At 39.9% G+C, this 14,794-nt stretch overlaps 1 protein-coding gene across 1 annotated transcript in view; it reads right to left on the bottom strand.

The window, feature by feature from the left end:
• LOC126413016 (myrosinase 1-like) overlaps window positions 1–14,794 on the bottom strand; it is a 210,660-nt gene that overhangs the window by 170,682 nt on the left and 25,184 nt on the right. The window contains exons 6-8 of the mRNA XM_050082909.1: window positions 10,392–10,486; window positions 6,417–6,561; window positions 2,135–2,283 (exon numbers count right to left, since the gene is read on the bottom strand). Of these exons, the coding sequence (XP_049938866.1) occupies window positions 2,135–2,283; window positions 6,417–6,561; window positions 10,392–10,486 (389 nt within the window). The remainder of the gene's footprint in view (window positions 1–2,134; window positions 2,284–6,416; window positions 6,562–10,391; window positions 10,487–14,794) is intronic.

Raw genomic sequence — 14,794 nt, 5'->3', positions numbered from 1 at the left:
AGGCGCATGGAATATAAAAGGGATCGATAATTAATCAGATGTCTTAAAGAAATAAATAAAGCTAGAATGGATGTAATAAGTCTAACAGAAACGAGAAGAAAAGGAGAAACATGACTATGCGTCTAAATACGGTGGTATCCGAAAGCAGAGTTGCATTGCACTCCAAGTGTCTTCTATTGACTAGGGCTATGCGTCACCACAACTCGAACTAGTCGAATAGATCACGTCACAGTTCTGGAAATACCTGTACAAACATTTTACTCGGGCTGTGCTTCAACACAACTCGAACTATTCAAATAGCCCACATCACAATTCTGGAAATACCTGCACAAATAGTTTACTAGGACTGTGCTTCAACACAACTCGAGCTGTTAGAATAGCTCACGTCACAGTTGTGGAAATCTAATGGTTCTGAGCACTATGGGACTTAACATCTGAGGTCATCAGTCCCCTAGACTTAGAACTACTTAAACCTAACGACATCACACACATCCATGCCCGAGGCAGGATTCGAACCTGCGACCGTAGCAGTCGCGCGGTCCCGAACTTAAGTGCTTAGAACCGCTCGGCCACTGCGGCCGGCGAAATCTAGTTGATATAAGAAACGTTACATCTCGGGAACTATTAAGAAAATGTGCCTTAGAAGTAGAATTAGACATCAGGACAAGAAGCAAAAATGTGGCTAAGGACAGTCCGTATTAGGTAAGGCAGGTATCTTGGAATAGGTCAAAAGAAATGGAGACTTAAGTGAAAGAATAGTGTTCTGGAGTAAGAATGAGGAAGCCGCAAGAATAAGTCTCCTTAATGGCCAGAAATGGGGAAATCGTTATCAGAATCTTTTGCCTGGGATGGAGCTAAATTCGAGGATGAAAGCTCGCAAGAGGAAGTCGAAGGAGGCAAAGAAGATATTAAAATACCAATAAAAGCAAGGCAAAATGTTAGCAGACTGAAAATGCTAAATGTGCTAGTGCAGGAAGCCGTGGCAGTTAACTGCTAAATCTTCGCCATCATTTTTACTAAAAACTTAAATGTTAACTATCCGTCTTTTGCGTTTACGAAAGGAAGTAGAAAGTTTTGTACAAATTATAGGAGTGTAATTTGGTTAGTGGCTAGCCTCTCAGGTCCGGTCAGTCAAGTGTAGGCATTAACTTCATACATAAACAACGAACAGAAAATTGTACTGAACGAGGGCATATAGACCATTTAACATTTTTTGAACTAGAAAAGATGTATGACGCATTGTCACTAAATAAGTAGTGGGTGTGCATGATGAATAATGGTGTCTTAATAATCTATATTTATGCAGTTTTGAACCTGTGTACGCGCCAGCTCAGTGGAAATGAGTAACGCGTTATTAAAGGAAACCAAAATTAGCAAAAGGTTTCAACCGGGTTGTCCGCTGGCTCTGCTGTTATTTAAATTTTATTTGGAAGGAGTGTTAAAGAGATCGAAAAGTAAATCTAGCGTGACGGAAACGTCAGAACGAGATGATAAACTGTACTCTCTCTTATTCTTTGACGATTAGGTGATAATAGGTGAAAATAGTATCAGCTCGATCTTTAAGGTGACATACTTGTTGAAATATATGGCTAACGTAGTTTAAAAATACACATAAATCAAATTGAGTATACGACAGCTGGCGGTGACGAGCAGCATGATTTTAATTCTGGTCTTCGTAATATGGAATTTTATTCTCCTTTTAAATGCCCGTCTGTAACCACATCAGCGAATTAAAAAAGGAGTGTGTAAGAAAATAAACATAAAAGTGGACAAGAAGAAAACTTTATTGCTAAACTGAATTCTTTGGAGTAATAATCGGAATGAAAAAGGCTGTATACGAAATGAGAAATGAAAGCATTCCATACATGACTCAGAAGTTTGGCATATAATAAAGAGGCTAAAGGATCAATAACTAGCCATGGATATGGATTACTGGAGTTGAAGTGCTGGTGTCTGAACTTTAGACCACATCAAAAATGGTGAAAGTGGAGCGTACAGACAACTATAGAGTGTAAAGGGTTATTATTGTATTCCCATTTATAACGGGTGATAAATTGTTAACAAATTATTGTTCGAAGTACAACAGTAAGATACATCAGGAATATTCAAAGACACAGCGGCTTCTGAACCTTACCCTGAGCCACGGTACTGCGCTCTCTGGCCACGACTCGTTGAAGAAACTGATAATTCCGCTGTCACGTTCCAACGAAGGTGAGAGGCCCCACTCTCCAGGCTTGACTAGTCTTGTCGTGTAACTGTTCAGCCCAAAGAAATCCGCCGACCCTGTGAAATACAAAACAGATTCATGAGCAACGTTCATTGAAGAAACGTTATAGAAACACTGTGCAGAGCGACTCAGTTACCAGCTTGTAGTCTGTCGACTGAGTCACTCTGGCTGAAGACTTCCCGTAGGAGGAGTCATCGTCATAATGACAACAGGTTTTTCAAATAAGGAGGAGGAGCGAACAGATTCTTGGTTCCCTCACATTCCCCCAAAGCGGAACAATACAGGGTGAATAACTAGAAATGATCAGCGACATGATTATTTCGACGGCAGTGCGTAAAGAGTATGCAGCTGGACAAGCAGTCTGCTAAAATAATATCGCGATGACAATAATCTTTGTTCGCACTTTCGGACCTCAGGCTGAAGACTGCTTACGGTGGAGTTACAGGAGGTCAATGCATGAAGTAGGTGTCTTTGAATCGGAACGTGGGAAGTTAGAAATATGAAAGCTGTAGAAAAATCGGGGAATCTAAAAAGAGAGCTTAACGCTTATAGTAGACAGCGATTTCCGACGTGCGATGGAAACAAACTGATTTCTGGACAGATGGTTATAGCGTAACAAAAACAGCATCAGGGAATGGTGTAGGACTATCAGATGTTGGCATCGATACCAATAAAAAAGTCGTTAACAGGCTAAGTAAAATTGAGACACACTGTAAGCGAATGAGTTGTATGACTAAAACTAACTCACAACCAATGACCTTCTAGACGACTATGAGAGTAAATAGGTTAACTGATAAAACCGTAGATTCCATACAATACTAGTGTTGTACGGGCTCTACGATACATTAGCCATGGAATGAAAGTACTCTTTTCGTTTACAGTGGACAGGAAGATGATGTAAGTGTTGCGCCGAAAGTAGTCGTTTGAAATAAAATTCATTAATGATACGGCTGTGCTTGTTCGTTTTCTACAATTATCTGCTTCAAATTTCTTATGAATCCATATTCAGATATGCACAGATTTTCTTGTTGCCAGCTACGCTTCGCTGAAACCTACATTGAAGTTCTATTTGCTGCCCTTGAAACTTTCTAGCACGGCTGTTAAATCATAGCGTGTCTTTCCCATCCCTTAAATCCTCGCTCGACACGTACTTGTCGAAGGGGTACTGAACAATACTTTTGAACTTTACCCATTTGTACTCCACATCACGTGCTCAGAACTGAACAGAGGAGTTTCACTACTCAAATACTATACATTTTGTACCCAGTAACACTTGTTAAGCGAAAATATGATCCTACCTTTCTTATCATTCCGCGTAAAACACGACGTCGTCGGTCGCATCGCAAACTTACAGTCGGTGATATCCTCATCTGCGTAAACTGGTTCTAAAATCACTGTTTGTTGCTCGGAGATACATGACGTTAGCTTCACGACCTAATTCTTCCTCTCGACTACTCGAACTACTTTTCGGATGCGACATTCTGAATAATCTGTCACTAATCCCTGTACCAGGTAAGAACTCTGATCGCGTGACTCTCCCCGGCAAACTGAAGTCTCCTCCCGTTATAATAGTACGATCAGGGAAAGCACTCACTATTCTCTTCTATTACTTTGTGAAGCGAATTTACACTACAGCGGCTGACGCAGGTGTTCTGTAAAAGCATCAGACTACCATGACTGACGCACGTTAAATGGTAAAGTTCACCCAGATTCTGGCGACTATACGGACTGCAGTTGGGGAAACCCATTGACATAGGCGATTTCAACGCATGTCGGATTCTTGTGGCCCGGCACCTGAGATCGAGCACCTGGGAAACGTTCAAATTGGTCGGCTGTTCTCATGCTACTGTTGTGAGGATCAATGGAAAGTAGCTGAATATCCACGATGTTCAGAAATTTGCATTCTGTGCCACACCAGACAACAGAGTATCATCTTGGTGCCGACGCAGGTGCTTAGGAGCTGATCGGACAGAGAAATTGAGGAATCCCAGCGGTCGTTCCTTACTTGCTCCTGTAATGACCCAAAGACATTGACAATTACGATTGCAGTGGGCACAAGATCTTCAAGATTAGAGAGTGAGTCTATGGAAATGTGTCCCCTGGACGGCCGAATCGTGTTTCTTGTTAATCTAGCTCGGTGATCGTCTCCAGATATGACGTCAGACAGGTGATTGTCTCGGAACATACACCACGCCACTGACGCAGGCCGATGTAGTATGCTGTGCGGGAGATTCACCAGGATAAATATCCTTGTCAAAAGGCCAGAGTCGCACTTCAGCGGTTTGAGAAGCGTGACAGTGAACTCACGCTGATGCCTTGGCTGCAAATTTCACCTAATGTGAGCCCGATGGAAACACAGCTGAGGCGCTATGGTGCACCAGTTTAGCACTCAACAACCAATTGCCCGCACTTTACTGGAATCGCATGATCTGTGTGTGTGGACGTAATTTATCACTTACCATTTTTAATGTAATAGACCATTGATAATCTGATACAGATGGTGTTGGTTACACATTAGAAAAGACAATTAATGGAAGAAAGTCGATTTTTAGCTTCTTCTGGCACATTTGATGCCAAATTAATCCACTGTTGTCATTTCGGCTGTTGGCGCCCGAAGGGCGTAATGTTTCGACGACTGGTCCTGACACGTTCATGAGGTGCGTGGTCGGCCTGATTATTAACACGCCTGATAAGAGCGTGACCAACTGGACGTATTGTTGTGTCTTTCGGATGCCAGCAGCCGGCATTAGTCCGCGGATTACTTTATAACAAGCGACTGTGCCCCTTCAGATCGTATAAACATGGTACGTACAACCACCGAACTCTATAAAATTAAACCACGACGCACCATTAAGAAATTATGCGAATGCGACAGAAACCGGTAAATGCGAGGTACATGTGAGGGGAAACAATTTCAGAAAATTGGATGATTTATTCAAGAGAAAGACTATAACAAAATGAGCAAGTCAGTAATGCATTTGTCTACCCCTGACCCTTATGCACACAGTTATTCGGCTTTCTGTGATTGACACATTTGTTGGATGTCCTCCTGAGGGATATCGTGCAAAATTTTGTCGAAATGGTGCATTAGACCGCCAATATCCCGATCTGGTTGGAGAGCCCTGACCGTAAGACTCCAAACCTTTTCCATTGGGGAGAGATCCGGCGATCTTTCTGGCCAAGATACGGTTTGGCAAGCATGTAGACAAGCAGTAGAAACTCTCACCGTGTGCGGGTTGGGATTATCTAGCTGAAATGTTAGTCTAGGATGGCCTGCCATGACGGGCAACAAAACGGGCCGAGGTGCCGCTGAGCCGTGAGGTTGGCGCAGATGACAACGAAAGAAATCCTGCTTTGAAATGAAATGGCCACCCGGTCCATCACTCCTGGTTCTTGGATCGTTTGACGTGCGACAGTCACGTTGGTATCCCACTGCTGCCCTGGGCGTCTCCAGATTTGTCTTCGGTCTGGAATCTCATTGACTGGAGTGGAATTGTCTTCAGTGGGTGAGTATCTCGCACACTGCGTTGTGTTTCTACTGCTTGTCTTAGTGGTTGTGAAACACTACCTTGACCAGGTAGGCCGCCGGATCTCCCCCCCCCCCCCCCCCCCCAATTGACAAAATTTGGAGTATTATGGGCAGAGCTCTCCAACCAAATCCCCATTCTGACGATCTAACGAGCCAATTGGACAGACGTTGGCACGATACCTCTTACGAGGACATACAATAATTCTGTCAATCAATGCCTAGCCGAATAACTGTTTGTATACGGGGCAGAGGTGGACAAACGCGTTACTGACTTGCTCAATTCGTGAAGCTCTTTTCTCTGACACTATACTTTGTCTGTACATGTACATTGCATCTACGTATTTCCATCCCATTCTGATAATTACTTCGTGGAACATTTTTTGGTCTTAGAGTATGTGTCAGAAAATAAAATGGGGATATACGCTGGCTTACAAATTGCGATGAGTTTCAATGCGTTTATAACAGTTCAATGTGGCCATTCGCTGCGAAAATTTCATCAAAAAAGAAAATAAAAAGCAAACGGTTACTCAAGCGCCTTTCCCTCAACTGAAGCAACAGTGTTCCTTACAGGGCGGGCTTCGAACCATGCCGGAGATAGCAGAATATACATTATGGTGAAAAATATTGCCCTCTAATGACGACCCCCGTAAGGTGTCCTACCTTTGATGTACTGCTTCTCCTCTTCGGTGAAGCTGGGCAAACGAGACCTCGGCCGCCCCTCTGCCACGCTGTTGTTGTCCACCCTCTGGCGGACCACGACCGGGTAGTCGCCGTCCACGAATATCGGGTGGGCGTACAACCCCATCTGCAATCACATAGCCCAAAATGCTTAACAGTTCTTCCAGTTATTCCATTACCTAATTGCCAACTTTTTTTCCGCTTATCAAGATCGTTTATGATTGTTGTTGTTGTGGTCTTCAGTCCTCAGACTGGTTTGATGCAGCTCTCCATGCCACTCTATCCTGTGCAAGCTTCTTCATCTCCCAGTACGCATTGCAGCCTACATCCTTCTGAATCTGCTTAGTGTATTCATCTCTTGGTCTCCCTCTACGATTTTTACTCTACACGGTGCCCTCCAATACTAAATTGGTGATCCCTTGATGCCTCAGAACATGTCCTACCAACCGGTCCCTTCTTCTAGTCAAGTTGTGCCACAAACTCCTCTTCTCCCCAATCCTATTCAGTACCTCCTCATTAGTCATGTGATCTACCCATCTAATCTTTAGAATCCTTCTGTAGCACCACATTTCGTAAGCTTCTATTCTCTTCTGGTCCAAACTATTTATCGCCTATGTTTCACTTCCATACATGGCAACACTCCATACAAATACTTTCAGAAACGACTTCCTGACACTTAAATCAATACTCGATGTTAACCATTTTTTCTTCTTCAGAAACGCTTTCCTTGCCATGACCAGTCTACATTTTATATCCTCTCTACTTCGACCATCATCAGTTATTTTGCTCCCCAAATAGCAAAACTCCTTTACTACTTTAAGTGTCTCATGTCCTAATCTAATTTCCTCAGCATCACCAGACTTAATTCGACTACATTCCATTATCCTCGTTTTGCTTTTGTTGATGTTGATCTTATATCCTCCTTTCAAGACACTGTCCATTCCGTTCAACTGCTCTTCCAAGTCCTTTGCTGTCTCTGACAAAATTACAATGTCATCGGCGAACCTTAAAGTTTTTCGTTAATGATGAAGAGAACAGAAAATATTTTGAAATTGGGAGTTCACCACATATTGTGTCTCAATTTCTGTGGGACAATAAAAGAATAAGGCTGTATCAGCGACCAGATCATTAAGTAAATCAGCAGAATGTGAAAAGAAATTTGTACAGAAATGTGTGACTATTTAAGAAGGAATTTTAAAAGTGTGGAGCAGTGTTTTTGTGCAGAATTCATTCGTCTTATTTAACGGAGCTATTAAGTAATTAGTAGAAGTAAGTTTTCAGGAGCGGCTACCTGGTAATCATGACAAGAAAACTGCGACTTTGAGGCAACATTGCTTTGTTCGGTGAGGCTGAGAGTCGACTAGTGTTTTCAATGCTTGAAATCAAAGTTTTTGTGACCTTATAAATTTTGTCCTGAGTCGGCAATTTCTGTGTTTGATCATAAGCATCGAGTATCTTAAGAATTTTTTTTTCAGGAAGAGCTTCGACTGAAACTAACTGGAGATACTAAATAAACCAAAGTTATTGTGAGCCATTAACAAGATACACGTATTAGACGTAGGTAACATAAGTTGCCTGAAAATATCATGAACACTTTGAGCAACGATGCATCAGATTTGAAATGGAACTATCTTATTATGGTTAGCTTTCTTAAGACACCTGTTAACAGCCCAGTTTATGATATACATGATGAGACAAAATGAGTCACATCCATAGTGGCCATCTCACCTTTTTTTTTACTTTTTTTAAGACATTCCATTAGTTCAGCTTGCGGTGTTTCTCAGGGCAGAGCAGTTTTATCTCTGGTAAGCTCCGACCAACGATATAACCAATTCCTTAGTTATCACCTTGGGCGAAGTTTCCGTGGTTTGATGCGCAATGAGGCACCCTCATGGCCATTATAGAGCTCAGTTAGGAATATTATGGAGCGTGTGAGGTGGAGGGGAGCGGCATTGGGTGAACGACTTGTTTCTCCTATGGTGGCTCTCTCTCCCGGCCACGGAATCGCCTTTTGAAGGCTGGATAACACTGCTGCATTGGTCCGCATACTGCTCAGTTGCATTTCACTCGTTTCAGTTGCTATAGTATGTCGTGCCACGAGACCTGATTTCTTGAATATGATTTAGCGTTATGTTAAGGGCTTAAAGAACTGAAATACTGGATGTCGCATGAACAAAGAGCGCTGATAATCCTCATTTTATAGTGAACAAAGCAGTGTCCCAAAACCTTTTCCCTACATTAGCTTCACCATTTTCTAAACGGTTTTCCCAATTCGCTGGCCTTATGTTAGCTGCTATATGGTATTTAAGATCACAGATGGTCTTTATTCAATATGTTTTCATGAGAACCCGATAACAAGATTCCTTAATTGTTAACATTGTTAAATTTCATGTGGAATGTTTGTCTTTGTAAAGAGGGTCTTGGAATGAATGATAATTTTTTAAAGCATTCGTGTGAGGAGGATATTATCGAAGTGTTTAAGGTGAGTATCTATATAAATTGAGAAACATAATGAGACCTTCTGCATAACCTTTACATAATGCCTTTTCCCTTTGTGAGCATGAGAACCCATTGGTGGCCACGTAGATTAGGAAGAGGATTGTGTTTAAATATTGGAACAAGGCTGATGGAAATGAGTAAAACTACTGGGACAATACTACAAGTTATTTCACGATGTGATAGCCACTGATACAGTCCGAACAGTTCATCGAATGAGGACTGCGTTAGCTGTTCGGGGAACATAGATAGAGCAAAGAGTCAGATCGAATAAGTGATTCAAGCATTGATAGTAACAATATACAGGCATCACACTAAGCTGGATGGATACAGAAAATCAGACTCCTTAAGGTACAACCTAAAACTAAGGGTACCAATAAAGAAGTACACAAATTAGTCAGCACTACAATAATAGGATAACGTGTTACAATGAATGCTTTACTGACTCATAGTGGTAATTATTTCAGAATTACTTCAAAAATAGAATTTTCAAAAATTATGTATGAAAGAAAGCACATGAACCACGATTTTTTAAGTAGTTAACGGATCTCAATAATGAGAAACAGGATTCTGGACCACTTTGACCTCTGCAATTCATGTTGCCTATGTGCCCTATATGCAATCGCAATGATGCCATCAAGATGGTGCAAATTTCAAAAATGCAAACTGACTTTGGTAGGATATTACAAACTGCAGTTGGTTGGGATTTAATTTTTTTAAGTCAAAGATGTCATTTGGGGGGGGGGGGGTTAAATTAAAAATTTATCTTTGGAATACTATAGACTCAGCAGTAAATTCTGTATAGGTAAGAAGTAGAGGTGGCGTGTTTTGGATACATACGTCTGCATACTTCTCAAAGTCACCCAACTACACACCTCTGACTACTTTTTGAAACACCATCGAAAAAACACAAAAAAGTGGGATGCGTTTAGGATTTTTGAGAGGGCAAGCAATTAGAAAACAAATGCTCTGATACAAAATAATTTCTGCATGTAGAAAGAGCTACCTTTGATGTGAGGGAAAATATGTATATATTCTCTCTCTCTCTCTCTCACGCGCACACACACACACACACACACACACACACACACACACACACACGTGTGTGTGTGTGTGTGTGTGCGCGCTATTTTTTACATTTAACAAATATTGCCATTTAGATTTTTTAGTTTTTTATATTCATTTTATCCTGCATTTTTTTGTAATTTCCTACGAATAAGACTAAGGAATCCTAGAAGATAATAATAAGCAGTCATACATTCACTTTCCAGCGCCAAGTTTCTGAAACCCGCACTGGGCTGCTGCCTCCATTATATTAGTCTTATTAATGTAATATTATCCGGATCATGCAGGTGTCAGTTTTCATAATGACATAAGGAGATTCATGACTATTTTAGTCTACTTGTCAAAGAATATGTTTATTATGATTACTCCTGTTTTTAGCTAGTTGTTTGTCTCTACCTCAAACTCGAACTTTCGCCTCTGAGCATCGCGACACTCTTCCGTGTCTTCCGCTGGCTCATTCCAGTCAGTGCTAAGGGTAATGCCCACACTCCCTGCAAAACATACAGATTCACATGGATCAAATGTATGATTAGCACTTAAAAGCTATTCATTTAGTGGGAGTTTCCAATTGTTAAGAAAGTAAATAAATTGAAATAGACAGAGATTTTCTGACTGACGGCACTAAGATGGAGCAAATCAGCATAGCCTTTTGTAAGTAAATACGACCGAGATTTCTACATATTTAGTTTAAGCTGTGAAAATTGAATCATACTTGATATTGGAACGGAAGGGTTGGAATCCTTCCTACATAGTTTACAATTTGATAGGGTGTCAACAATTTTGCTTGAAATATATTTCACGGTCAGTTAACAATAAGGACTCCATGTGGAAAGACTCTGAATTCAAGGCACCCAGCAGTAGACTCTAAAAGTAACTTAAGCAGCGAGCATCACGTCAGAATGGATTATTAGAGGAATAGATTATTCGTAATGCTGGTCACTAAAGTTTTTTATCATAAATATAACTGCTACTCGACGGAAACAGCTATTGTACATTTTAATTTCGTTCAGAACCAGACAAGTGCGCCTTTTGAGTCTAGGCATTTTCGTTCGTGTCTCTTACATGTTATCACCCTTGAGAACCATACCCAATTCTTCATCTAATAGTACTTTCATACAGTCTCCTTAAATATATCTTCATTATATTCCAGTCTCGAGCTGCCCTTACTTTAAAGTTCCATCCATCTCCATGGAAGTTGCTCACTGATGTCTTAACACATGTCTTATCAACCTCTTCTTTCTTTTATTCTTTCCACATATTCCCTTCCTCGACGACTCTGTGAAGAACTTCTTCTTTTGTTACTTTACCATTTCAGTTAACTTTCAACAGACTTCTGCAGCTTCTATTCTCTTCCTTCCCGTAGTCCATGGTTCACTACCACACAATGCTGTACTCCAAACTTAAATTGTCACCAATTTCCGCTCCAAACTGCGGCTTATTTTTGATGTTAGTAGATTTCTTTTAACAAGAAATGTTCAACTGGACTCTGTCGATCTGCTTCTAGCTTCAAATTTAAAAAATAAAAAGAAACGTTTATGTATTTCTGTGCAGGAAAAAACATCCCACCACCTATCAATCCAGTAAATCAATAAAAAATAATAATTGCAATATTAACGATATAGAAGTCTGTAAGTTAATATAATTAGCATATTTTCATTCGTATTGCCTTATGGGATAGTATCCTGGGGTAACTTTTCACTTAGGCAAAAATTATTAACTTTAAAAAGAATGTAATTAGATATATGTGTGAATTTCACACAAGTATGTCTTACAGGTAACTCTTTAAGCGGCTGCGAATATTAACCACAGCTTCACAGTATATTTACTGACTTACAAAATGTCTTATCAACAAACCTATGTGAGTATGAAGGTAACAGAGACATTCACAACACTAGAAAAAAATTATCTTCGTTACTCTTTAATGAATCTAGTTTAGTCACAGAAATGGATGAAATATACAGCTACAATCAGCAACTTCCTGCTTTGAATAACAAAATATTTTCTTGACACCCACAGGAAGAAATGATCATCGTAATAAAACAAGAAAATTCATATCTCGCATGGAACAATTTAAGTATTAGTTTCCTTTTAGCGCAGCTCGAGAGTGGAACGTTAGAGAAATATTTTCAGTGTGGTTCAGTGAATCCTCTGCCAAGCACTTAGTTATGAATTCCAGAGTAGTCATGTAGATAAAACTCTTTGACAATATATCCATGGAAATAAAATGTCTGTCAGCTATCAGACGTGTATTCAAATGTATATTAGAGATGTTTCTCCTTCACAGTTCCTTCAATACGACAGAGGAGAGCTTAGGTAGAGTTCTTTGGGCAATAAAAACCTATAAATGACCGGTATGTAGCCATATTAACATAATTTTTTCGTTTTATGATTTGTATATAGTGATCTCTGTTTGTTCTATTGACACGTTCCACACCATATTGTATATCGTTAATTTGCTGTATGGTGCATGTAACTGCTTTAACTAACTAACTGGTTAAATAATTGACTAACTCCTCCTTCCCTTTCTCGTTATGGGTTATTTAGCTTCCAAGATAGCAGAAGTCTTTCAACTAGTCTACTATCGATCCCCAATCTTTTATTTTACTTATTATCTCTAATCTGCTTTCTGCTCATAATCATTATTTTCGTCTTTGTACGGTTCATTCTAAACCCATAATCTTTCCTCATTAGACTATTTGATTCAATACGTAATACAATCGTTTTTTACTTTCATTGACTATAGCAATGTAATGAGAGAATCTTATCATTTCAGTCTGGATTTTGATCATAGCTCACTGTCTTTTAAATCCACCATCGCTTCTTTGATACATAAATTGAACAATGGAGGAGGAAAGCTGAATGTATTACACCGTTTCTAATCCGAACATATCCCTCTTAGTCTTCTATTCTTACTCTTCCCTCTTGGTTGAACATACTGCATAATATATGTCTTTTCCTACAGTTCAGACCTGTTCTTTTTTTATGTTTTAACAGGTAAATTGTGTTTGACAGATAAACAATGTTTTCAGATAAGTAGTAACTATTTCTTCCTATTTCCTGCATTGTATGACATGTGCGCTATATTAATGTTCAGTTCGTCATGAACCTGGGAACGATTATAAAACCGAAAACACGATAGAGTAAATTAAATGAACAATTAACAGTCAAATGGTGCAAACTTCTTTCAAAAATTTTTACATTATCGTGTCTCCCTACGAAGCCAGGACCCATTTTTCTGTGAATTTCGAACATTTTTCACCAAATTATTTGGCCTGAGAAAGTATCTCCATTCTTCTCCTGTCTTCCTTCATTATCAAGGATATCGGAATTGTGCCTGTGATGCCTTTACTTTCCCTGAAATCAAACAGATGTAATATTCTCTACTCCTCTTAATTCATTATTGTCAACAACGTCAAAGTTTTTAAGATGCCTCTGCGAAAGTTCTCGCATTTATCTGCGTTGATAGCTTCAGTACGGTGTGGACGATATAGTCCCGAAAATCAGATTTTTGTCTCCACTCTCATAGATTCTACTCCTTTAGGTAACTGCTCTACATCAAGATATTACTAACCCCCTCAGAGTCTAAAAAGGATTCTCTATGTCTTCTAAATCAACATCTCTTTCTCACTCTGTCATTTATGCATTCAGTTTTTTCCCAAATACACACCATCAATGTGCTTTTCCCGGCTATTCGCGCACTCTGCTGACAATAGTGTCTCAGTCTGCAAAAGAATCTCTAGCGTATTTATTAGTAGCCGGAAAAGTGAAATATTTGTTTGATCTGGCAACATAAGGGACTTGCGTTTTTTTCAACACGTAGGACACATATGTCACCGTAATAGTTATGAGGACAACATAATAATTAATATAGCGCCTCTGTGGTAAACCTCTGTAGCAGTAATTTTGCAACCCCGGGGACATTTGTTGACACCGGTGTTAACAACTTTCTGCCACAATGTGTTGTTTGTTGATGTTGTGCTCTTCAGTCCTGATACTGGTTTGATGCGGCTCTCCATGCTACTCTATCCTGTGCAAGCTTCTTCATCTCCTAGTACTTACTGCAACCAACATCCTTCTGAATCTGCTTAGTGTATTCATCTCTTGATCTCCCTCTACGATTTTTACCCTCCACGCTGCCCTCCCTTCTTCTAGTCAAGTTGTGCCACAAACTTCACTTCTCCCCAATCCTATTCAATACCTCATTAGTTACGTGATCTACCCACCTAATCTTCAACATTCTTCTGTAGCACCACAGTTCGTAAGCTTCTATTCTCTTCTGGTCCAAACTATTTTTCGCCTATGTTTCACTTCCATACATGGCTACACTCCATACAAATACTTTCAGAAACGACTTCCTGACACTTAAATCAATACTCGATGTTAACAAATTTTTCCTCTTCAGAAACGCTTTCCTTGCTATGGCCAGTCTACATTTTATATCCTCTCTACTTCGACCATCATCAGTTATTTTGCTCCCCAAATAGCAAAACTCCTTTACTACTTTAAGTGTCTCATTTCCTAATCTAATTCCCTCAGCATCACCCGAGTTAATTCGACTACATTCCATTATCCTCGTTTTGCTTTTGTTGATGTTCATCTTATATCCTCCTTGCAAGACACTGTCCATTCCGTTCAATTGTTCTTCCAAGTCCTTTGCTGCCTCTGATAGAATTACAATGTCATCGGCGAACCTCAAAGTTTTTATTTCTTCTCCCTGGATTTTAATACCTATTCCAAATTTTTCTTTTGTTTCCTTTACTGCTTGCTCAATATACAAATTGAACAACATCAAGGAGAGG

The sequence above is a fragment of the Schistocerca serialis genome, chromosome 7 (genome assembly GCF_023864345.2).
Source record: "Schistocerca serialis cubense isolate TAMUIC-IGC-003099 chromosome 7, iqSchSeri2.2, whole genome shotgun sequence".
Classification (NCBI taxonomy): domain Eukaryota; kingdom Metazoa; phylum Arthropoda; class Insecta; order Orthoptera; family Acrididae; genus Schistocerca; species Schistocerca serialis.
The sequence above is the reverse complement of the archived record's forward strand: the minus strand, read 5'-3'. Positions and strand labels throughout refer to the sequence as shown.